Here is a 25,785-nt window from a genome sequence, read left to right as displayed (position 1 = left end):
TCCATGAAGCTGTGTAATGAAATGAGGCCACTCTGGAATAAGGTTAAGAGGGTAGAAGAGGAGGATTTTAAGGGTAAAGCCTTGGATGACACTGAGAAAATACGGTGAGGAACACCGGAGTAGGAAGGAGCTCTGAATGAGTTGTAGTAGAAAACCAAGGATCATATGAGGTGACAGAAAGGAGGGGAAAATAAAGCCCCCAAAATCTTTTCTGTAATAAAAGATGCACAAGGCCCTGTTGCCACTGAGGAAGTCCACCCATATATTGAAGTGAGGAAGAGAAAGATACAGCATTGCGGAGGAAAAAAATAAAAGGGGTGGGTTGGTGCTAGCCTACTGTTCTAGAAACTTCTTTCTTCATTACATTTAGTACGTTATACTGATGCTAAAGGCTTATTAATTATTCTTGTCCAAAGGGGGATGTTTGATGCAATGGCTTTTTGCAGCCTTCAAAATCAAAAAGAAAGCCTACAAGAAAGTAGGAGAGGGATTGTTTGTCAGGGAGTGTAGTGACAGGACAAGGAGTAAAGTTCTTAAACTAAAAAAGGGTAGATTTATATTAGATATTAGGAAGAAGTTCTTTACTCTGAGGGTGGTGAGGCACTAAGACGGTTGCCCAGAGAAGCTGTGGATGCCCCATCCCTGGAGGTGTTCAAGGCCAGGCTGGATGGGGCTTTGGGCAACCTGGTCTGGTGGGAGGTGTCCCTGCCCATGGCAGGGGGTTAGAATTAGACAATCTTGAGGGTCTCTTCCTATCCAAACCATTGTATGATGATTTTTCTTACCTCTTTCAGAGGTCACTTATGTGTCTTTTCTGACACATAAAACATATGCTGTGTAGTCATGTTAACAAAAGAGTCTTTTAGTTTCAGGATGAAGGGAGGGGTTGTGCACTTCAAAGAGTTTTCCAAGAAGTGGAAATGAGGCAAGGTAGCCCAAAGATCAAATACCAATTCTTGAAGTTTGACAAAGTCAGTCACTGTAGGTGACTATGATAACAAACACAACGTAGAAACTGTACTAACGGCAAGCAGCAAAACAATGCATCTTCAGTGTGTATTTACACTCACGCAGAGACAGGTTGTGTGGTAAGAGTGTGGTTTGCGTGTAGTGTGTCTGGAGCTAAGGAATAATCATGTGCTTTAGGTAGTCTTTTATGTGTGTTTTTTTTTAATGCTTTTTTATGGAAAAATAAACCCATCTCCTATTTAAGTTGTGATCTAAATTATGCATGATACAGTATGGGATATAAACAAAAGATAAACAGGGTAGAGCATGGGTGGGCAGCGGTGTATGCTTATAACAGGCGGTTGTTATTTTCGGATTCTGTTATTGTTCTGTGTGATGGAACTCGGGGACTGTCTGAAATGTGGGCCTCTGGCATGGTAGGTGTTAAAAGGCTGACAAGCAGGGTTTAAACAGTATATAAAGGTTGAGGTCATGTAATATCTGAAGGGCAGCACGAGTACATCCGTAGGTGGAGGAATGAAACAAAAGTAATAGAAAGTTATGTATATCTGAAGGACACCAAGAGAGAGTTTTCATTTTCTTTATTTCATTTATACATTTCTTCCTAAATTCTTGGTGCAGTGTGTCGTGCAATGTTTGTGAAAACACTCAACAACTGTGGCAATGCCAAGTTCTATCAGATGCGAATTTGCTGTGGAGGAGGCAAAGGGGTGTAGGTACTATCTGGTAGCTAAGCTGTGTTACATGTATGGTCTCTGTCACGGCTTTACTGTGACTGCCGGCCCCCCCCCCCCCCCCGCCCTGTTCCTCTCCACCACATCTGCATCTCTATCTCTGTGTTCCCTATTCTTTCCCACCTGGTCTGTAGCTGCCGACAGGATTTTTCTGTAGATTGAGTTTGATTTTGGCTTTTAAATTAAAATGAAAAATACTGACTCCTTAGAAAATGTGGCAGGAAGTAACTGAGGGCTTGATTACTTGGTTACTGTCAGCGGTTAGTGGAATGGATAAACAAATGGAAAGGCAGTACTGGGAGACAGAGAAGACAATTGCAAGGAGGGACGCACGGTGATGTAAGGTATACAGCAAGGCATACCTGTGGCTAAGGTTCAGCGTGGGAGAGAGCAAATTGTGGGTAATCTCCACTGCCTGAATGCTCAGGTTGCTCAAATGAGTTCAAACACCGTGGTAAACTTCAGTAGCAATAAAATAGCCATAAAGTGCTCATTGTTCATGGATTTACCTTATCTACGTTCTCAGGTTAATTCCGGTAAGCAGTAGTCCTGTGTAGCACTGTTGATATAAATAGAGATGGTAATAAAATTTCCTTGTGAATTTTTACAATAATCTTGATGTTGAATGTTCTGAATACAGAGTTCAAGATGCAGTAAGCGCATGAGGAATGCATTGTTTTTACCTCTGACCCAGTGTAGCAATATTCTGCAATAACCTATCATGGGCTTCTTGTTGAAATGGACCTGAGGTACATTACACTTCCTAGAAATATTATGCAGAGGTTTTCAAAACATTCTATTTTAATGTTAGTGAAGTATCCAGGAGTTTCACAACATCTAATTGCATGGAATGTCTTGGCTTGACATTCATCTAAACAGAACTTCATAGGCAGGCTTATGTCATCTGGGAAAAAAATGCTTTCCTTTTTAACCCACTCACAGCACTTTCATATGGTATTTTTGTCATCTCATGAAAATGGTAAACAGACATTTGTTAAAGGATTTGGTGCTTTGTTCCCCTACCATGTTCCTAATTCTTGCTCCTGAGTCTTGCCATCGTAGTGTGCTCCTCAAGGTCTTCCCTGAGGATTGCAACATTTTTTTGGTCTTTTCATGCGATGATTGTAAAGTGGACCCTGAAATATTTTTCTTCTTCTGATGTTTGCAGTTGCCAGAAGTTCATTTTTGTCCCTGGAACATCTCATTCAAATTGCTGTGATGGCCACTACATCTGGCTCCTGCTGTATGTGCAGAAGCTCTGCCCCTGGTTAGGCAGCCTTTGCAGTAACAGTTACTGTACATAGATAGTGTGTGACTGATGATCATACATTTATGATTGTATGATCGAATTATTCTGACTGCACGCATCATCCTCAGAAAATTGAAGTCCTGAAGAGCAAGCTACGCTTTGGGGACAGGAAGGAAGGGCTGTAAGAGGGAGTCCTAAAATTGGTTACGCAGTTAAAGCTCTCATGAAACCCTATCCTCAGCCCTGTTCCGGAGGCATCCCTGCCCAGTTAAATCCAAACCGACCGAGGTCGTGATTATGTCTTACTGTCAGTGGCACCTCTGACTTTAAAGCTTGCCATCCTCCAGCGTGCCCCACTAGTCTTTTTTTCCACATTATTAGCCCATAGATCTTCTGGTTAACTGCTTCACTCCTCTGCCAGCTGGGTCTCAATAATTAGTTGGCTTAAAATACAGCTTCTTTTAAAGGTGAATCTTTTCACAAACCTGATGGAGAGAGTAGCCACAAAAATAGTTGAACAAAATGGAGGGAACACTAAGTTTTTAGATCTGATCTAGTAGTGGTAATTGCCTGGGATTCTGGCATCGGGTCCAGGCATCAGATCACCCATTTCACCTCCTACTGACACCAGCAGGAATAAAAATGCAAAAGTAGGGTGCTTCTCAGAGATTGACTAATACATGGACTTCTCTGTGCATTTCGTCTTTCTCATTTTAGAAATCGGCTTTTATTACTTAACAGACTAACAATGAAGATTAACTGCAGTTAACTTTATCTGGTAAAGGTTTAAGTCTAGTATATATTATTTGCTTCATCCTGTTCTCAGTTTCATGCAGAGCATGTTGCTTTCACATGATAAATGTATTGTCCCAGTTTCCTAAAATTTGTGAAATTTAATGAAGAAACTGGAATTTTCTTTCATGCTAATCAGTAGTACTTTCTCTTACTGTCAATTAAATGTCCTTTTCTTTATAGCTTTATTTTAAAATCAGTAATATCTCAGTTACATTCTTACATATCCTTTGAACAGAAGGAACATTTATCTTGGTCTTTAACGATGGTTTTTTACTTCTCTACATTTAACCTTTCTCCATCCTAGTCATCCTTAGCAAGATTTAAGCTCTGCCTATACTGGTACCTAGGTTGCATGTATAATTTTATTGGATTTCAAATGGTTACAGCTGTTGAAAGGCAAAAGGAGGTCAGCTTGTCTGAAGCTATATTGGGGAACAGGAACCTGTTCACAAAATTAAATCTGCAGTGATTACGTGACATCCTAATTTTAGTGGTAGTGCCCGATGCATTTTACATTTCATATCACTATTAGTCATTTAGTACTGTGGTACAAAAAGAAAAATGCTACCAAATTTGATTCAGAGATGTGCAGTTCCAATACATAATAATTTTTAAACTTCCTTGAATTGGAAATAGTTGCTGGTTCTGTATCTCCTCGAGTTTACTTTTCAGTTTACTGGGGTTTTAAAAACATGCCTTTCTGTTCTTTCACACACTAGCTCGAAATAGGTTATTGCGTTTTTCTCCAGAGTATTTTTTTTCACTGATTTGTTACACAACTTATATCCAAGGCACGTTCTCCAAGGTATAAGCAGAGAACAAGATGGAACTTGAGTATAGTGAATGGCTTTAAACCATTTTAAACAATGCCTTTAAGCTAAGAGAGGGTAGGTTTAGATATTAGGAAGAAACTCTTCTTATATATAATTAATGAAATGAGAAAGTAAAAGTGTATTATAATTTAACTCTTAGACATCAGTTAGCCAGATGTAAACCTGCTGCTTCTCTCTGATACTTTGACACATGAAGTCATGTTTGATTTTGGCATCCTTGACAGTTTCTTTTGCTTTGTACTGCTTCAGGTCATTGCCCATAAGCTTGAAATTTAATAGCCCAAAATGGAATTGGCTCTGAAAACTTGTTGTTGTTGCTATTCACCTCTTTGATTCTGTATCAACTACAGCTGATGCTGACGAAAATGCAGAAAGCATTTAGTTAAACAGACTTATTTTTGCTGTTTCCCGGAAAAAAAAAAAAAAAAAAAAAAAAAGACTATGCCTTGGTATTTTCACTTAAGCACATATGCAATACACACTGCAGCGTGTTTTTAGAGCATTGTAGTAAGACGCTGTTTTACTTTTAAAATTGACATTTTGCCCTAAATTTGATATATTGAACTTTTGCCTCGTTGTGAATATGGGAAGCTCCTTTTCACTCCTGTTTTGCCTGTCGTTGGTTTTTTTATAGAAATTGAAAGGGTTGACTGGGTTGCTTTTCTTTGCAGTTTTAAATGATACTGAAACCAGCCATAACAGTAGCTGCCCCATTCTTTTAATTATTGATGTATTTTGACTGCCACTTATAAAAAGTTCTAAATTCCTTTGCTAGCACAGTACTTCAAAAATACTTTCTGCAGAAAAAAAAAAAAGAGAGAATCTGAGCTGTTTTTCCATTAGCTTACACTTGTTTCTCTGTTACAGTGCAAGCTTCTCCTTAGTTTGGGACTAGCTCAAATCAACTGATGTTTGTAATGATCACGCTAGCTGGATGGCCTGAAAATCAGAATGCCATTCCTCTTAGTGCTATGCAGAAACAGTATAACAAATTCTGTGCATGTAGTTGATGTAACTCTCATCCTTACAAATAGCTAGAATTAATTCTGAGAGTCAAGAGAGGGGAGGGTTAGGGTTTTTGAAAGATCAGCTTGATTCTAATAAGCTTTAAGGGTGAAGCTTTAAATGATTTACCAGTGAGTTCACTCAGTGTTTTAGCTTTTTAAGCAGAAATTCAATTGAAAATATAAAATACGCTCAGTTGTTGAGAGCAGAACAAAAGCAGATAGGCAGCTCAGTTGTTCATGTATTTAGTTACATTCCCTCAGTCCTTTTTGAGTTATTGTGTAACTGTTGCAGATGCTGAGCTCTGACTTTCCTACTGGTGGAATTTTTAAGTCCAGATAGTATTTGTGATGAGAAACTGTTCTCCACGATTCTGTCACTGATACATGTTTCAGTGTCTCCTTTTTGATTAGTACTGGGAGTTCTAATTACCTTACTAATTTCAAAATTTGTAGTCAGAAGTAAAGTTTATCGTAAACACTGTAGAAAGATCTCCGCATATATTCTCCCAGAAGGTCAGTAATTTTTGACAAATCATCACAAAGCAAATGACATTGCTTTCATTTATTCTGATTTGGTGGAGATCTGTCACGTACAGATTTTGTGTTTTCCTTTTTTGACACCCAAGCTTTCATAGATTATGACAGCTAGCTCTGCAACAGTTTTATACATGGGAAAACACCTCTGATTTTAAGCTTAATGCACATTCAAAGTCACACGTTCATACAACTCTAATGGGAGTAATTACATTGTGAGCTTGAAGAGCAAGTGAAGACTGTCTGTATATTTATATCTCCTATATAGAATTACAAACAACTTCTGTTGAACATTCAGTTGAACATCTTGATATGGTAGAGCTTCATTTTTGAAACCAGCATTACAGGCCAGAAATCGGGTAGACTGTCAGCTGTTTGAGTGCATGCCTCAGCATAACAAGAAGTGTTTACAATCCTTCAGTATTATTGACGCTTGCATGAGCTTTTTTTGGAGTATGCCAAATTTGTAACTGGCCACAAATCCATCAGTGGTCTTGCACATAATCAACTCTCATCGAGCTAAATAGGTTTAATCTAGCTGTCAGAACGATAGTTACCTGTGTTACCTATTTGCCACATTCTTCATCTGATTTGACCTAGTTGGTGGAGGTGGATGGGTGGGTCACATTCGCTGTGCCTCTGCCTCTACTTGATGCTCAGTTCTTTTGAAAGTTACCCTCGGGCAATTTAAGTTGAGCTGTGACAGCAAATACTTGTTTCAAATAAATGTTCGAGCAGCTAAGAAAAAGAAGTATCACCCTTTACACAATATTCAATTATTCTTTACCCCTTAGATTTCTGCAGACAGTAATCATTACTTATTTTTAATATCTGTTTCCTTTCTCATGCTTGTACACGTAGAGTATGTAATATAAATGAAAAATTGCCTTCTTCGTTCTGACATCTAGTATCCTCTAAATCCTAATATTTTAGTTTGAGCATGCTTACATACGAGATTCACTCAGTCAGCCACACTGCCGGTGACAGCTAAGTCAAAAGTTTGTCTACAGTATATTTCTTCATTGAGTGGAATAAGATTTTTACAATTTTCCCAAGTTAGATTTACCTTGTTCGGGTGAATAGGTTTTTTCATCTCTTTTCAAAAAGTGCAATATGAACATTGTCATATAATATACTGAGTTGGAGCTGGGAAAATGTTGTAATGTTCCCCATCATGGCTTGTAAGGCTTAGTAGAAGGAACAGCAGAAGCAGAATCATCACCTCTCAGCTGTTTTTTAATTCTTTTTTTTTTTTTAATTTTTATGTAGCTGGGAACTCTTGAAGTCTTAAACCCTTTCAGACTATCACAAATGATCAGTTCATGAGCAAGGAAGCAGAAATACAACTAAGACTTGTATGGAACACTTTCAAATAAAAAAAAACACCACTCAGCTTTGAAATTTTCCTGCGGGAAGGAGGAGCTAAGGGCTGTGAAATTAGGTCTCATTTTCTGACTTTGGGTATTGGAAGTTGTGCCTGTGCATGCCAAAAAAATTCACCAGGTGTGCTACTTGTAGATTAGGAGCTTCCATCTAACTTCTCCTGTGAGGGTGGTATATTTGAAGGCCAGCCATGTCTTGTTGTGTTTGGGAAGGCCTTCCCTCAGACCATCATGTCCCGTAACATCTGTGTGCACCTCCAGAGGAAGGCCTCCTCTGACTCGTGTGGTGATCGAGCGGCACGATTAAGGGCTGCCTAATTCAGATCTCTAGCTTGGTATCCACGTGGTAAAAATAGTCTGTCAAAATACATTGAAATCAGTCAATTTATAGCATGGACAATGAGCATCACACCATGTGAGGCAAGGCAGGATTGCTGTACATCCACAAGTTACCTAACACTGAAAATTTAGATTAGTTTGAGAGATCTCTTTCCTCTTATGTAACTTCACGGCAATCTCCTGTTCTGAGTGGTTCACGGACACCCAGGCCTGCCGCTAAAGAAGGAGCGCTGTGCTTGATTAAGCAGGGTTTCTCATTAATTGAACTGCATGCTACGGTTTCCCATTGTTTGCTTTTGATTGCATAGCAAATAAGGGTGCGATTGGGGCGGTCTGTTATTAAAATAAGCCAACAGCAGGCTGTCATGGGGGAACTGGGTAAAATGGCTGCGACACAGAACCGTGCTCCCCAGTGAGGTACAATGTAAAATGTATTTAGTAAGCAGGATAGATACGGCAAGTGGATAGTGACTGAAATTATAATTTTTCTGTTCTGCAACACACACACACATCACACGCAAAGCTCCAGCACTCCCAGCCCGGTTTAGACCAGCACCACATGGACCCAGAGAAGCAGGACTACCAGTCAGCGCGTTGGGTCCTGGCCCCTCTGCATTGTGGTTGTGGCTCCGGCTTCTACAAGGCATCAAAGATCTGTGTGTATCTCCCGCGGGGGCTGTTTTTTCATTATTTGTTACCATGTTTGTCAGCATAAACTACTGATGGTCTAGCTAATTTGGCCTCACGCTGGTCACCTTGGCTAAGGCCATGTAACACATCTCTGGGACTTGCCCTTACCTTATGGCCTCCTGCCTCAAACGTGTTAGGAGAAGCCTGGAGGTCAGCTGCCTCCTACAGACTCGTGTGTGTTGATTGAGCCCTTAGCAGGGCAGCAACCCCCCCACCTGACCCCTCTGATTTTTCCTTGTTCCGATGCTCCAGGCTTGTTCAGGCAGCTGTGTGAGCAGAACTGACCCCAAACAGATGTGAGGAAGCACCCTATGGCATGGCTCTGCCCTCTCAGCCCTACTGATTATTAGCCGTTTTAGCATGGGTGTGCAAACTGGTGAATGTTCCTGCTTGGCCAAACGAGAAAAGACATCTTCAATTCCACTAGTTACATGCCTTGGTAGTTTGATACTCAATTCCCATTGCGTACAATCACCAGCAAACGACAGAAATGGGGGCTGGCAGTTGCCAGATTTATTTCACGCTTTTTGATAGAGCAGGCAGCTAAGCACAGTGGATTTCCTAACTCCTCAAAATACAAGATTCCTCTGTTTTTTCATCTTTATGAAGGAAGGTGGAAACAGAGTGTTTGGGAAGTGGTGGCTGGTGAGAGCAGAGTGGGGCCTGCCTCTTCTGGCAGTGGTTGGCTCGCTCGCAACGTGAAACTACAGCTGAAATGCTTAGTTTTCTTTCATGTCTTACCTACATTGCTGGTGAACAAATGGTCTTGAAAAAGCCATTCCTTTTTTTTGATGCTGCATAGCTATTTTACCCTAATATCACAGTAATAAAAATGATAGGTCATGTAAGCAATTGACATTCTTGTGTGCATTTAGAGGACACATTTAGCACAGATGTACAGAATAAATAATACCTTTGGAAGGCTACAGTGCACCTATAGCAGGGATGTGATTAAATAAATTAAACAGTTCATTGTTCTCTGCATGTGAAAAACATCAAGCAATTTGTTGGAAGGAGGTGGGGAGAACAAAGGATTAAGTCTTGAATATAAATGATTATATATTTTCTTTCTTAAATTCTTAATCGCTTTTTGATGGAAAGTCATCTTCACTTGCTCTTTCAGTTCAGCAAGTACAGAATGAGTGAAACATATATATAATTGTTATTCTAAGCATTTCAGCTTGCTGACTTTATTTGTCAAGGTTTACACGTGTGTGATGTCTCCTCTGAATGAAAATCTCTGTATTCATAAACAGTACTGATAATTAGCAAAAGGAAAGAGTGAACACTTACGCTAAAATTTCCTGATTCTGATACAATTCTTGAAATATTTTTCTTGGGTATTCACATGCCTCCCTAGGACTGGGAAATGAAATTCTGAGGTTGTGAACTGTAGATTTTTGGGGGGTCATATCTCTACACTGTCTTCATGTTGACATGTTACAGCTATACATTTCCTTACTAAAAAATCTTTTAAAAAGTTCCTTTGCTAAATAAGTGTTTTCCCTAGAAGTAAATATTTTATACAGTTTTAGCTTGAGGGAAACAGCAACTGGATTTTGTGCTCCTGACTTGAGAATTATGAATGCAAATGTGTATTTCAGCACCTAACTAGCAGAAAGTTTAGCTTAAAAGGGTGGAGCATGACTATTGTTTAGTAATTCACCAGAGTAATTCATAATATTGGACGCAGTGATATTGATAAGCCCAGATTTAACAGTTATTTGCTGGTGATGTCGTTTTTGGCAGGTGCCAGCTTTAACCTCACAGATACCTCTTCTAACCCTTTAAGATATCTATTTTAATGTGGAGGCCAATCAGTTGGATACCATTCCTGGAGGATGCTGAGTTTCTTCAGGTCTCGGATTGCACGAGGCATCTGGGCAAGCGTACAGCATTCAGCTGCCCAGCTCTCAGTCCATACGCCATCAGCGTGCTTCCCACATTCTGGGGTTTAGGAAGGTCATGTACAGACCAGCCAGACATCCGTGTGTTTCTCAGGAAAGTAAATAACGTTGAGTAACAGTGGCCATGGGTGATTGGGTGATGAATCCTTTCTTGACCAAGTATGTTGTGTTTGATTTTTTTCCTGATGTTCCCTAAATGCAGCGCAGCTCGCGATTGCATTGTGCGTTCCCAAAAACCCTGCCATGTTGTATCATAAACATAAATAGCTGTGCAGCTGGGATAGCTCAGCCCCTGACAAGGGTGGGGAGAACATTATTTGGATAAAGAACTTGGAAGGACAAATGGTAAATTTGTTATTGATGGGTTGTGCAGGCTCCGAAAAATTGGACACTAGTAGTCTCGCAGTCTTTTAAGATCAGTTTTTGTCCAACTGATACTTGCAGCATTCAATCCTGAAAATACTGTAATTAATTGGAAAGGAATTCAGTGTGGGAAAAAAAAGCACTAAAAGAAAATTGATTGCAAGTTTGGTGTCTTCATGCTCTTCTCCACAAGGAGTGGTTTGAGGTCCTACAGTAGCAAGCTTTGCACTGCAAGTAGTCTGAGCTACTTCAAAAACAGGCAAGGGAGGGAGAAGAGGATTCCTTGTTGAAAAAGGGGAAAAAATAGCACCTAGGAAGAGCTGCACCTAATTGCTGTGTCCTTTGATGTCCCTGAGGCTGTGCTGCTAGCTGAGTCATTCCCCTGCTCTCATGGTCAAGAGGGTACTATAAAGATAGCAAGTGACAGCTGAAAAGTAGCTTCTGTTAGGGGGGCTTGAAGTTGCTGTTTGATTTTCTGCTGTGACTTTGTTTCTAAGTCTCTAATGAAGTCCCTGGTGCTTTGCTTTGCTAGAATAAACCTGCTTATTTTCCACTTTTTGGATTTATTTGCTGTGTGCATCTTAGTTCGGGTTAGGCTGGCAGGCACAAGGCTTGTTGCTTTTCTGGAAGCAGTGGGTTCATGCAGGGTAGTGTATGTGCAGGCAGGCTTCCAGGGGAACCTGAGAGGGGCCTGGAAACCCCCACGATTGTGTTTTATTTCCTGCCAAGCTTCTCGGGTCGCTGTGAGGACTCATGTCTCCAGGTTCCCAGAAGAATCCTGCTCTGACGGAGGTACATCGGTACACCCTGATAAGGGACAGGCAGCGGAGGGACAGGGTGCTGTTTGAACAACACCCCTGATCCTAACACCACTTCATAAAAGACAGGGAAGGTGGATTTCTTCCTACTGCTCGCTCCTGTCCTGCAGGACGTGTGGTATACATGGGTTCTTTCAAGAGCAGCAAAAGGAACTTCTTCAAAGCACCAAATGGTGCAGAATGGGATCGGCTTGCTCAAGAACTTTATATTCTGTATTGCTGTTGTAGGTTGGGATGGTTGTTCAGCTGGCTTCCTGCTTGGTGTCCCACATCGCTGCTACACCTTAAAGAGGCCGAGGACAAAATGCTAAAATGTAAGTCTGTTTTTAATAAGATTTATAGATTTAACAAAATTTTCTATCATTTTCCATAATCAGATTTTTTTTCAAATACAGCTTCTACATTGCAATGAAATAACCATGTTTAGAACTCTATTTTCATTGTTCCCTTATTTATTATATTTGCCTGTTGGCTCTGCTTTGAAAGGGATGTCCTATTCCAAACAGCAGTTTCCATAAAATGTACTTCATATTGTATCGGTCGTGGCTAGCAACATCATTTTTTTGCCTCTCTTTTTTTCAGGTATTACAAGCACATACAATAAGCGGTATGTGTATATAGCCAATGGAAATAAAATATGGACGCTGACGTTCTCTCCAGACCTCACACGTAAAACTCCACTTGTCCTCCTTCATGGGTTTGGAGGAGGTGTCGGAATGTGGGCTCTCAATTTTGAAGAGCTCTGTGAAAACAGGACCGTTCATGCTTTCGACCTCTTGGGATTTGGACGTAGCAGTAGACCCCACTTCGACGCCGATGCTCGGGAAGCAGAAAATCAGTTTGTGGAATCCATAGAACAATGGAGAAAAGAGGTGGGGCTAGAAAAAATGATTTTACTTGGACACAACCTAGGTGGATTCCTGGCTGCTGCTTACTCACTAAAGTACCCATCAAGGTATGTGAAAATAAAGGAATGAAGGAATTCCTTTTCTGTTTTTGACTGGTGATGTTAGCACAGGTTTTATATTATCAGGCTATTTATAGATGGTCTTTAAGGAAATGGCTGTGCTGATTTAAAGGAACTTGATAATGAATTTTAAGCCCCAAGTGTTAATTGCGTGGTTTGTTTCCAGATGAGTAGAGATAAGTAGATGTGGTAAACACATTTTTTTTCTGTCTACTTTACTTTGCTTCTTTGTTTCTGTTCAGTACCCCCTTGGCATGTTATAAGGCTAAATAGCAAGGATCATATTTATATGTGAATGTTTGAGACATCTCTGATCAAACCTATTATTTTAGGACAAAAATAGGCCTGTTTCTGTCAACTGTCCCATTGTTATGGCTAACAGTGAAACTTCTGAATTTATTTTCCCTAGGTAGTTTATGCCTATATGTTAGCAGTCAGCCTCGTGCAAGCATGATGATGTAAAAAGAGTTTTAGTGGCTGTTTGATTTAAATTATCTCTGTGCCACTTCGTATTTCTTCTTTGAAAAACAATCCAGCTGTAGCAGTGCTGGAACCACGTCTCATCAACATTTTCTGCACCACATCATGGTTGACAGCTAATCCATTTTTTTTACCCTAAACTAATAATTTGTCTCTTTTCAATATAGCCTAGTTATATAGGCCCTGTTGAGCGAGGATCCCACCAGCTGAGGTTGTTCTGTATCAAGAAATGACCTTGCTTTTGTCTAACTAGGCATAGCAAACCCCTGTTAAAAGATGTGAATGGAAGTCCAGATTGCCACATCATATGGGAGATTCTACATTATACAGAACAAATGTCTTATTTTATATTAGCATCAATTGATACCATACGCATACCTTGCTCTCTCATTTGGAGATCATGGTATAAGGCCATACATCTGTTTTTTTTCCTAAAAAGCTTAGTCTCTTTCTCTGTCAACTGGCTGACAGCTGGCACATGCTGCTGGAAGTGAGGTATGAAAGCAGGCTCGTGTCTAAATCCAGAATTTGAATGAATGCAGTTCTCTGCTTTAGGGATGTAAACCTCTTATCCATTTGGGTGTAAAACAGCTTCTAGCTGACTGCAGGTGGTTGCTTGTAGGGATGACTTAAAAGTTTCTTACCCTTTCTTCTGAAATTTCTGTACGTGGTTCTGTGTTTCTGCCTTCTGCTGTCTAACGTTGAAAGTGGCTCCTCTGTGTTTTCATGCTTCACTCTGCTTAAGTTGGGGTCAGTTCATTTGGGGGTGTTTTAGTTTGTGCTCTCACATTACTAACGTCTCTCTGAAAAAACTAACACCATCAAGTTATCACACTGACTGATAGGATCTTAGGGCAGTGCTGAATCAAGTGATAAATATAGAACAGCTTTCAAACAGATTATCTGACAATTCATTAGAGGCTTAAGGGATTCTGGATCCATATTGTTATGAAAGTAGATCTGTTTCTCCAGCCTCACATGATCCGTTAATTTACTGTGTTGTACCAAATCTGTACATGGGACATCTGAGATTATTAATTCAAAAAGATTCCCATTTAGAATACTCCTGGGTGGTGGTGGGGTTGTGATTTTCAAATACTGCAGCTTCTGGACTGTCACTTTTTGAATGGTTTTCATGGCCAGCTTCCTTTTATCCAGCTTGTGCTTTAGACTTGATTACCAAAAGGAAGAATGCAAAAAAAGGAAGGAAAATATTAAGAAACATTACAAGACAAAAAAGCTAGCTCTGTTTTTATTTCTGTGTATGCTGTGCTATGTTTAATGGCATGGTGTATGCACAGAATATTTAGTTGTCCTGAACAGCCCCTCATGGCCTACACTCCTTAGCCTCTAATCTCTCATCCTTGGTTTATGTAGTTAAATTCTACCCTGTCCTCTGTTACTGCTCTTGTTTGCTGCTGTGTGCAAATACGCTCATGGCTGAGCTGACAGCCAAGAAACATCTTTGTGAGCTTAATCCTTTTCAGCCCCTCATTTCAAGCACAGATTTTTGGTTTCCCGAACGATTATGGTCCAGAAATAGCCTGCAGAATCACTTCTAAAATCGTTTTAGCCACTAAGAACTCTGCTGTATTAAATACCTGATCTTGTGGCTTTGAAAGAGAAGGAAGTCTTGAAGAAGAAAGTGTTGAAGCTTGCATGCAAAATCTCCTTAAATATGCAAAACTATATTGGAGTCACTTTTCCAGGTATCAGCAGTATCTAGTACAGCCCTGTCAGAGCGGGTGTTACTATGGGATTAAACAAATGGATGATTCCAATCCATCAAGGTGAAATAAATTTTTTGCTCGAGGGGAATTTGCAGCATGAAGTGATTGATTTGTTGCATGTGCTGGAGACGCCTACTGTACCCGCTGTACTGAGATTCCTTTGAGTGATAATTTTATAAATTGTCTCTCAGGCATTGCTTTTATCAACCAAAATCAACAAATTTAGAAAACATCTGCTAATTTTGATCTGCTTCACTCACTGCTTCACTCAGATCAAGTTTTACTTTGATAAGTCTCTTTTTCAGATAAATTGCATCCCTTCATAGAACGGAGAGCTGAGATGGCTTGGAGAAGAGTGACAGAGTTTTAAATGTTTACTTAAATGAAACTAGTGCAATTCCCTTTTTTTCTCTCAAATTAAACTGCTCCTTCCTAAACCAAGTAGGTGGGTTTGGTCATTTTTTAAAATAGGAAAAGGACTCACTGTTTTCTCAAATGTCTATGATAGTAGGTATCTATTGAATGCTGAGTTTCTCGTTGTGACGTGAGCTTCCAAGCTTCTGGTGTTCCTACATATGATTACTTGAAATTCCAGCCTTATTTAAGTAGCATTTGAATGCAGAACCTCGATGGGTCAGAAACATAATAGGCCACTATGACAGAAGTGACTAAAACAGATTGTGTCATCCTCAGAGAGCAATTTTATGACTTTCTCAATCAAAGGAAAGTCACCGTACTCTAAACCTCTGAACCTTTTCTGCCAACAGGGTCAAACACCTTATCTTAGTGGAGCCGTGGGGTTTTCCGGAGAGGCCTGACAATGCTGAACACGAAAGACCAATTCCAATCTGGATCAAAGCACTAGGAGCTATACTGAGTCCATTTAATCCGTTAGCTGGGCTGAGGATAGCAGGACCCTTTGGTGAGTTTCAGCTACTCTTAAAAACCGTTTGCCTGAAGTGTAAGCAAGGAGCAGATACCACACTAAGATAGGCTTTGTTGCAAGCCCACATCACCCACAGGGAGTATAGTTGGAGGAGGTGGGAGGGCTTGAGGAAAGACGAACTCTTGAGGGCAAGATCTTTCTGTTAGAAATACTAGTGTGGTAGTTTACAGCACGTACTGTAGGCTACAGCTACGATGGGCCAGAACATGTGGACATCTGCTGGTGAAGCCTGACAAAGAGGCATTGCTGTGAAAAGGTTGTCGGGTTGCCTCCAGTCACAGTCCGTTTAGTTGCCCTTCCAACTGCAGTTTGAGTGACAAACAAGATTTCCAATTTTCCTTAACATTAGGATGCAGTCTCTCGTAAGTACATTTGTCTTTTGCTGGGGTTTAAAGAAATTGAAACCGTGTTCTTTCCATCGGCCGCTTTCCTGTTACTCTAGCAGTTTTGTGAACCTCAGCAGTGTCCTGCATTACAGCAGCAGTCTGTCATTCGTATTTCTACATTTTCAAAAGCACTGATGAGATAAATTCTGTACACCCTAACACCAGGACTAAGTAGAGATGACCAGAATACTGCTGTTTTAGTTGATACGGGGAGTGAGGAGAAGTTCATGGTCAAATCTTAAATTCATCATACGTATTCCTCCTGGAGGACAAGAAGTAATCTGTTTATTACTCTTTGTATTACTGGAGTATCTGTTGGGGGGGCTTGGAAAAAGATAGCCTTCAGACCCCTCAGAAGTTATTTATAACTTTGTGTTTACCTCTCCATCATTTTTAGTGTTCAGTCTGAAAGGAACTAGTGGCATTTCTAGGCTTTGTTTAAACCACATCTGTTTCTTAAATCTCTTCCTATAGGTTGTGTATTTTAACATGCTAATGTATTCGATTGTTTTCAGAAGGATGACAAAATTAGCGTTTCAAACAAGCAGTGTTTTGTACAAACAGATTTTCTTTTTGAGTAAAATGCTTTCTAATCTGGTTAACAAAACAACTTGAAGCATATTGAGTGATAAGCACTGATTTAATGCATTCTATCCAATAACAAATGTATGCATAAATCAATCCAGCTGGAAGAGTTCAGAGCTGAAGTTGTCTCCCGTAGCAAGTAAATGCAGTCAGAACCATGCTGTGGAAACAGACCCTGTCTTGTCCAGGTATCCCCAGACTAGGCTTGCCTATAGGTTGAAGTTGAGGGCACTGCTTTTCAAAAGTTTTCATTAGTTTCTCACACCAGATGTTCAAAACGTTTCTCATCATCAACTTACCGTGTAGTTCTTGACAGGGGAGGCGTAGTTCTTAGAGAAGGGTAGGTTTAAGCAGTGCAGGCATCAAACCCAACCTGATGAAGGCACTGAACCAAACCCAGGTTTCCTTCTACGTGCACTTGTGCTTGAACTGCTGGGCAGGTGTAACTGTGTGAGCCTCAATAGAAGGCGAAGGCCTCTTGCTCTTGTTCAAAGGTATGAGTTAGACATTTAAATGTGGGCAGGGTTATTTGGGGTACCACAGTGCTGTCTCATGGATATTTAATCAAACCTGCAGGCAGACACCTAAACCTGGGAGAGAAGTAGAATTGAGAGAGAGCTTTTTCCTTGAGTGGTTTCCAGTTAGTTGATTTTCAGAAAAAGACAGAAGTCTGGCAACTAAATTTCTCTATAGAGAAAATATAGGTGGCAGAGCAAATTGCAGAAAGTTTGCAAAATCTTCATCATTTCAGGACTTTAAATGTCTGTTTCATAAGCAAATTGTTTTCTCTTTCTCTGTATTCATGTTCTAAATTGACTTAAAGCATACATAAGGGCATGTTGCAATAGTCTAATCTCAAGGTTACAAACGCATAGATCACTGTTACGAGGTCTGCATAAATAGTGCCAGGCCTTTGGCCAGCAACAGGTGGATAGAAGTGACATCATCGTGATTGCACCGATTAACAACAGTATTTTCAGTTTATAAACTCAAGTGGTAAACGGTGAGCCTCTGTCTTCAGAGGTGAGTAATATTCTCAGACTGAGATTGGCCTTTTATGAGGTTTTTGTCCCAAAGATCCACCCGGTCAGTTAGAAGAGGGTAAATTCCTTAAGGAAGGGATTCAAAATAGGAGCTTAACTTTAAAAAGCCCAAATTGCCCCCTGAAAGGACCTGCCTCTTTTCTTTGGCTGTTAAGAGAGCATGCAGATGACAGCTTTCCTAGGTGAAATCCCTTAGTTTATAGAATCGCAGAATTGTAGAATCGTTTAGGTTGGAAAAGACCCTTGTGATCATTAAGCTCTCAGTCATCAACCTGATACTAGCGAGTCCACTGCTAATGTCTTGTACTCACGTCAAGATTTCTATACCTACTTTTCAGCGCAGACTTCTTTTATTTCACCTAAACACTAATTAGATTAACTAACTTCAGAAGAAGACTGTTGTATAAATAGGAGGAGTATGAACTTATACGTAAAGAAGAAAAACATCACAGCTTTTTCAGCAGTGCCTTCTGACTCTGAAAGGCCGGATGCTTTTGGCACACCCGGTGCTGCCAGAGGAAGAAGGAAATTGTTGCTATCATGCAGAACTATATTTTTGGCAAAATGGTATCTGCCTAGTCCTTTCGCTGGTTCCCTTTGCTCGTTTCTTTTATTTTGCAGTGACCCTTCACAAACATTCCCCATATTTGGTAGGCATTAAATTGCCCCTCTTCTGGTACAATGTAAAATCTTTCAGAATTATTATGTTTAGCTCCTGTTTGCTATTGTGTTTTCCTAAGACTTGTAAGTGGTGTAACAAAGCATTGTTTTAGAAGTCATCAAAGTTAGCCACGAGTTTCACGGGAGCATGTTTGGAGGGTTTTAATGAAAAGTGTTAGGCAGTCTGATAAAGTTGTCTCTACTAACATTTTTCTAATTTTCTGTCTTGACAGGACTAAGCCTTGTTCAGCGTTTAAGACCAGATTTCAAACGAAAATACGCATCAATGTTTGATGATAACACCGTGACTGAATATATCTATCACTGCAATGTACAGTCACCCAGGTGAGTGTGAGTTTCCTAGTCTATGTTTTGAAGTCAGTCTTTCCTTTACTGATGGCCTACTGCTCCCTCCAATGGTCATGGCAACAGTGTGCAGGTGTTTTTGTTTTGTTTTTATTATTGTAATATTTACTGTATTAATTAAACAAAAAATAGCGTTGTACTTTCTATGGATTTCAGAAACTAGATGTAGAAGCTATCCGAATTTGTTATTTCTTTTAAATTACCCGTGTCTTAATTCTGAGGGGTTGGGCGCTTATTTTTAATCCCAAAGTTGTTATAGTGGTTTGAATTGTAAAGATTTTCTTAAAAATAAATAAATTTGGTATCTTACTCTTTTAAGTGTTATCACTCAGTACTACATATAAAAAAAGGCTATGGAAAACTGCTTGAAAATCTGTTTCTTAATAGTCAGAAATCCCACGCTCATGCACTCTTTTGTCTATATTACCAAAAGGCACAGATACTCCAATTCTTAGGTAGGTATGGGTAAAAGGAGAAGAGAAAAGGCAAATCCGTTGGAAATATAATTACTCTTACCCTTTTTGAATGGCTTGAAGTGGTGAAACAGCTTTCAAGAACATGACTATTCCATACGGATGGGCAAAAAGGCCGATGCTGCAACGGATTCCACAAATGGATCAAGACATTCCTATCACTGTGGTCTACGGAGCACGTTCGTGTATAGATGGCAATTCTGGCAGCACTATCCAGTCTCTGAGACCAAATTCATATGTGAAGACAATTGTAAGTTCAATTCCTAAGCAGTTGTTTAGTTCGTTGTGTGGATTTGTTTAAATCATATCAATGTGTTTTTTATACCAGCTGTGGAAATGAGGGCCCTTTGATTTAAAGACCAGGGTAATAACTTCTGATTTCTTTAATGGAAAGACAGAAAACAAGTGTTAGCATGTCAAAGAAAGTGTCAAAGAAAACCCAGACAAAAGAGTGTTTCCCAGAGGAAGAAAGAAACTTAACTGTAGCACTGGGAACTGAATCATATCTTTGAACAAGGTCACTTCTCTGCTTTACAATTCATTTTTTTCTGTAATGTGCTAATAGACATAATTTTTGTGGTCAGTGGTAAGCACCTGGGGATTTGACCGTTTATTTTAAAGTAAACTTGTGCATTGTCACATCTGTCAGACGTGGTAATTGAATATACATGCATGTATGTTGCAATGCTGTGAAGTGATAAAATGTTCTTGTGTGTGTCAGCTGCCTTCTTACCGATGTCTCGTCCTAACTGGGCAGAAATGCATATGTGGTGCTGATAGTGTATTTCGACAAGTCATTGAAATATGTTTTTATCATCTTGATACTGCTGACATCAGAGCTGGAACTTGAAGAAAAGACGTTGTTACTGAACTGCTTACACACGTTAAAGAGCACAAATACATGTCACAAATGCAGATGTCCAGATCTGAAAGTATCACACTGCTGCTTAAACCAAGAGTTAAATTACAAAAAAAAAATCACTATTAACAAGCACACAGCAGCCTACACCCCCTGTCAAGGAGTCCCTTTCCAGCTCTCCTGTAGCCCCCTTTAGGCACTGGAAGGGTGCTCTAAGGTCTCCCCAGGGCCTTCTCTTCTCCAGGCTGAACAACCCCAACTCCCTCAGCCTGTCTGCAGAGGAGAGGAGCTCCAGCCCTCTGAGCATCCTTGTGGCCTCTGGACGTGCACCGACAGGCCAACAGGTCCATGTCCTTCTTGTGCTGGGGGCCCCAGACGTGAAGGCAGTACTGCAAGTGGAGAAAATTCAGCTATAATTAAGGCAGAGTGCTTTAATTTAAAGACTGAAGAGGGAGTGTTTTAATGGGGGAAGGGGAAAAATAGATTTAAATACAAATTAATCTTGGATTGACTATAGGATTAAAATAGTCAAGTACCTTTGTGACTTATGGTTTGCTTCATACCAGTTTTGTCAGAGAATGATAAATTTTAGAAATGCAGTAACCACCATGTGCGTGCTTACTTAAGCCCCTAATGTTTTTTACATAGTTGCAGTGGAATGATAGGCCAGAAATTTGTTGGTTTGGGTTTTTTTGTGTGTTTGTTTTTTTTTCCCCATATGTTGCATCATTTGGGTTTGACTGTCCCCTGTTTAACACAGTAATAGTTAATTGCGAGGACTGAAATCTGCTTCTAGAAGGCTAGAAAATCCTCAGCAATTTCTGTCTGAGTTGTTAATCATTTATCCTAGTGCCTTCTTGAGTCTTTTCCATGTAGTTTTCATGATAAGGGAATACAAATGATTAGATGTTCTCATACAAACACTTAAAGAACCGAAGACCTACTTTGCAGAATTGTTTGAGCAGAGAATGAAAGGGATGAACGTTAATCAGGGGTTTGATACATTCTTTTAGGTTTGTTTTGCAGTTACTTGCATTTACCTGAATCTTTTATCAACAAGGTGTGCAGTTGAGAAAGCAGTGGTTTTGTCCTTTCTTCCTGTTTAGCGAAGCTCATTCGAAAGGTGAAACAAACTTCCAGTTTGCCTTGTATTTACAGTCTTTTTTAGGTTGTATGATACCACCTCCTGGCAGAAGTTTTGCTAGCTTCATTAACACACGCTGGGTGCAATGGATCAGTTTCAGTTTAGAAACTTCTCCTTTCAAGTAATAGTGGTTTTGTTTTTGTGGTGATATTCTCCACCTATCCCAGTATTTTTTTATTTGTTTATCATTTTCTTCTCCTTTTGACCTGTTCTTTCACCTTCGTCCTCCAGGCTATCCTCGGTGCGGGTCATTACGTGTACGCTGATCAGCCTGAAGACTTCAATCAGAGAGTGAAAGATATCTGTGATTCCGTGGACTGACTGTCTTCTGTTCTTCAGAAATTCATACCGTAGATAACATGTAATAGCAATACTTTCTAGGAAATTATTAAAGAATGCGGAGCTAATGGAACAGGCTCTGTTTGCACACTGTTTCTTCTAAGAAGCCATTTGCACACTTAAACCACTTAGTGCCTTTCTGGGGGATGGGGAATTTTGAAGCAAACTTTGTACAGCTTTGTTTGAGATGTGGTTTTAGATCGTTGGCCTGCCGTACATGAAATTACTTACAACTTTTTAAACTGGAATTTTCTTCAAAAATGGAATGGAATTTCATTCGTGTGTTGAACTCTATAAAGATGCTGAATTCTCCATTAACACAGAGATCTATACCAGTATAGACGTAACACATAAAATGTGATTGTGTTTCTTCATAAACATTCATATTTTCTAGTTGATGTTTCATAGCGAGAATATGAAATCGCTTATATATTTTATTTATGGAATTCAGAACTCCATATACAATATTTTAACAGGGTTGGTTTTTTTTCGTTGAAGTGATAACAGCTTATGAAGCTGATTCTGAGAGAGAGACAGGGCCAAAATAATGAGCAGTCTTTATCACTGAATAATGTGTTACTTTGTAAGAAATCAGGGCTCAATATTAGGAAATCCTTCTTCTGTTGGGTTTTACCTCTGTTTATCTCAAGGCATCTTTTCCACGTGTGCAACTTTTACAGAAGCTTCAGTTTGTAAGAGTCAGTGATGACACCAATGCTCATGCTTCCATAAATATTTTGATACGTAGATTTCAGTGATCTAAAGTACAGAAAATGGCTTGTTAGTTATTCTATTTTTAACTCTTTATGATCATTGCAAGATTTGTTGCTTGCCTAAACCTAACAATCATAGAGAAGTTGGCAACAAGATTTTGATTAGGGCTAGGGAATGCTCATCTGGATAGTGAGCGTAATTCCCCTTTCCTTTAGATAGAACTTCTAGTCTGCTTTCTAGTAAATTTGGGGTGGGGTGTGGGGTGGGTGCAGAGGGATATTTTCTAATTGGCAACTACAGCAGGTTAGTGTATTTTAGTTAGCATGCAACCTCCTTATAGGAAGGATTCTTACTGGAACAAACAACACCACTGTAACAAATTGTAGTTGTACGTTTTGGAGATTTCTTTATATAGTTAGATATTTTGTGTATTTTGAAACTGGAGATAATCCAGCCTCCGCATCTCTTTGAAAATGTAGTTTGTTAGTAATTCTTTACCAGCCTAGTAAATTAAATTAAGCAAAATACTTGGTCACTTTAAAGCCAAATTATGTGGTGGTTTGTTTTTTAGCAAAGAGTTTACATCGAATTATTGATCTGCTTCTGAATGTTAAATTGACTACTGAAGAATTCCTAATACTTTTGTACACAGAGAATCGAATTGATAGCACCATCTTAAGGCTTGAGTGGAATTCTGTGCATTTTTGCTCACATTAATTGTGGTGCACATTGATGATAAAGAAGGCAAAGATGCCTAAAATCTTCAGGAAATACTCAGGTTATGTTCCCAGCTGAACATAATCTCTCTTTCTGAAGGAGATTTGTATCTATATGGTGCTATGTAAACATCAAACAGTTTTTGTAACTGCCTCGACTGCTAGCACTTGATATCTCACAAGCTAAAGATTTTAATTAAAATAAATTATTGAATTAAATATTGAATTTTCACTTTAGAAGATGCCAGATTTTTAAACAAAATTCTGTGTTATTTGCTGAATTCTCGAGTTCAAATGGAAAATCAGAATAACAATTTATTTAATATAAGCTATAAATTATCAATCATGCCACCATTTAGGTGGATCCCTTTGGTATGTATTTTTTTCACCCTTTTGATGTCTAATTTGTATTTATCAACTTAAACAGCTGTTCAAATTGTATGTAAAGGCCCGATGGAAAATACGTTTTGCATGTCTTCCAAATAATAAAAGGTGAAGCGAGATATTGGCATTTTCAGATAGCACTTAATGATGGGAATTCTAGATTCCACATCAAGAGATGGAAGTAGGGATAAAAATTGCACATTGAATGTGAACATTCTCTTAAATATCCCTTGCTTTTTCAGCTCATTGTACTAGTAAGACTTACTTGCTGCTTCAGTTTTGCACAATAAAAAAAATAAAAACACCTCTAAAATCTTGTGGTTGGTTCATGTTCAGACATGATGTTGCTTTTGTAAAAAATGTGTAATTAAGCTCTGGAATTCAAGAGTAATTAATGAGTTAAGCTAAAGCACCCAAAATACATTAAAATGTAGTAAAGCTTTCTCTTCTAATGTCTCGATGTTCTTAGGGTTTCTGATATTTAACTGAAGAGGCAAGTACTGGTGTACAAGTGGCTGCGTACTGATCATATACATAAAGAAAATGTTTGTTGGTTGTCTTCCAGGCAGCGTTAGATGAACCTGTGATGGTCAAGGTGGGATTTTTGAATATCCTATTGTATGCAGCATAACCCAATAAAGTTACTGTAACAGGCATTGTAAAAGGTGCTGAACAGCAAATGATGCATGTGATGAAAAGACTTGGAAGCCAGACCATTTAATTACTGCCTGGTAATAAGCTTGGCTTCTGCAGACACTCTTGATTCAGTGTGATGACCAGTTTCTTAAACGTTCTGCAGAGAATACCGTCAGCTGGTGGTGCTATTTTTATTAGAGTGCTGTAAAATAAGACAAGAATCAGTGGCGTAAGCACACCCAAAGATCTGTCCTGTTCTAGCATCACAATGAAGACAGCTTTGTGTCAGAGGCCAGGGCATAACAAAAAGAGTCCAAAATACTAATAAAAATCCAAGATTAACTAAGTTTCCAGGACATGCTCTTCCTAACGTTGTTGTGATAAAAATTTATTAAAGTAACTTAGTGATGTTTTGTTTGCATGGCTGAGTTCATCTTGTTACTTATGGAACCCTGCCAGATTAGATTTTAGTTCTAAAAAACTTGATTTTCAGAGAAGTAATTTATTGATAAGACTCAATAGTAAAGCATTCACAACCGTCACAGGAAAGTCCCTGTTTGCATCTGATTGTCAAGTGCAACTGAAGAACGTGTGACTGTGTAGGCAGTGAGCTTGGAAATGGGTCCAAACAGGAGAAACGTCATCATCTCCATCATCTTATTTCACCTGGACTAAACCCGTGCTGGCGTTTCTTTTCAAACCTTGCATTTTTCATGCTTCTGTTTTAAGGTTTGTGCTGAACTGGTAGGACAGCCTGGCTGAAAGGCCCTCTGGAGTCCGTGGTGGTTCCTCGACTTTCCAGCTCGTGCAGATCACCGTTGCTCAGGTTTTTGGCTGGGAGTAAGACAAGATGAAATACAATAACCCCCCCTGGAATCGGCATACGGGCAGACATATTCAGGAGTGCCTACACTGTTAACATTTATTTAAACGGGAGCCTCCAGAAGCATCAGGCTAATGGGCAACTCCTAAACACGTTTTCCCCATAAATGTCAGGAGAATGAAACAGGTAAGGGTGCTCGGCACGTTACTTTTCTAGCCCTCTCCTTATAACAAGACTGCATCAACCAAACTCGTGTGAGGTATGGAGTGTGTTCACAGTATTTCTCCCTGCTACCTCTGCATAACTCTTGAGTTAGGTACGCCGTTCACACCTGGGACTTCCCCTTCACCAGAGTCAGGTTTATTCAAAGATTAACTGGAAAAAGAGGAGGTAACTGTAGAAAAAATGAAAAGCCCTGTTCACTTTTCAATAGAGCGGTGAGGAGAAGTAACTGCAGGGATATTGCTAGTCCAAACGCCAGTTGATAGCCTTAGCGTGCACCGTTTTCTGCTCTGGGTGAGAATTTACACGGGTAGTTTCTCAGGGCTCATCGCAGCACCTGCCATTTTATTGGGTCCTTTTACATGGGCCAGTTCACCCTCAGCCCAAGTCTGCTGTTTTTGAGCACGGCAGGCGGGTGAGAAGCGGTGAGCTGGAGCAGGAGGGAGCCTGCTGCTGCCGGGGGAGCCCCTGCGGGGAGGTGGCAAAGCCCCAGGCTGCCAACATCTGTAATCCGGGTAAGTGCTGAAGTGTCTTCTCAGGTAATTAATTCCTCCTTGCCGCCCTAAAACGATGAATCTTTGTCTTAACCAGAGCTTTCTCTCTGGCCACTGGGACTGGGCGGCAAGCTAGCATTTACTCCTCCAAGCTCCCTTCTCTCCACTTTTATTTGCACCTGCCAAGACTGCCACACA

The 25,785-nt window shown here is 39.8% G+C and overlaps 1 protein-coding gene across 4 annotated transcripts in view; it reads left to right on the top strand.

The window, feature by feature from the left end:
* Positions 1-23,725, top strand: part of ABHD5 (abhydrolase domain containing 5, lysophosphatidic acid acyltransferase) — a 28,985-nt gene extending 5,260 nt beyond the window's left edge. The window contains exons 1-7 of one of the 4 annotated variants that reach the window (XM_035318089.1): positions 10,549-10,598; positions 11,849-11,934; positions 12,203-12,575; positions 15,565-15,719; positions 18,651-18,762; positions 19,320-19,506; positions 21,491-23,725. In XM_035318089.1, coding sequence (XP_035173980.1) covers positions 10,564-10,598; positions 11,849-11,934; positions 12,203-12,575; positions 15,565-15,719; positions 18,651-18,762; positions 19,320-19,506; positions 21,491-21,580 — 1,038 coding nt within the window. In that variant the 5' untranslated portion in view covers positions 10,549-10,563 and the 3' untranslated portion in view covers positions 21,581-23,725. Of the gene's footprint in view, positions 1-10,548; positions 10,599-10,963; positions 11,062-11,540; positions 11,603-11,848; positions 11,935-12,202; positions 12,576-15,564; positions 15,720-18,650; positions 18,763-19,319; positions 19,507-21,490 lie in introns of those variants that run through there. The other 3 variants (XM_035318087.1, XM_035318088.1, XM_035318086.1) reach the window with 3 other exon arrangements.
* Positions 23,726-25,785: the final 2,060 nt, after the last annotated feature.

Source organism: Oxyura jamaicensis, chromosome 2 (assembly GCF_011077185.1).
Source record: "Oxyura jamaicensis isolate SHBP4307 breed ruddy duck chromosome 2, BPBGC_Ojam_1.0, whole genome shotgun sequence".
NCBI classification, from domain to species: Eukaryota; Metazoa; Chordata; class Aves; order Anseriformes; family Anatidae; genus Oxyura; species Oxyura jamaicensis.
Note: the sequence above shows the minus strand (reverse complement) of the source record. Positions and strands in the feature narration are given on the sequence as shown.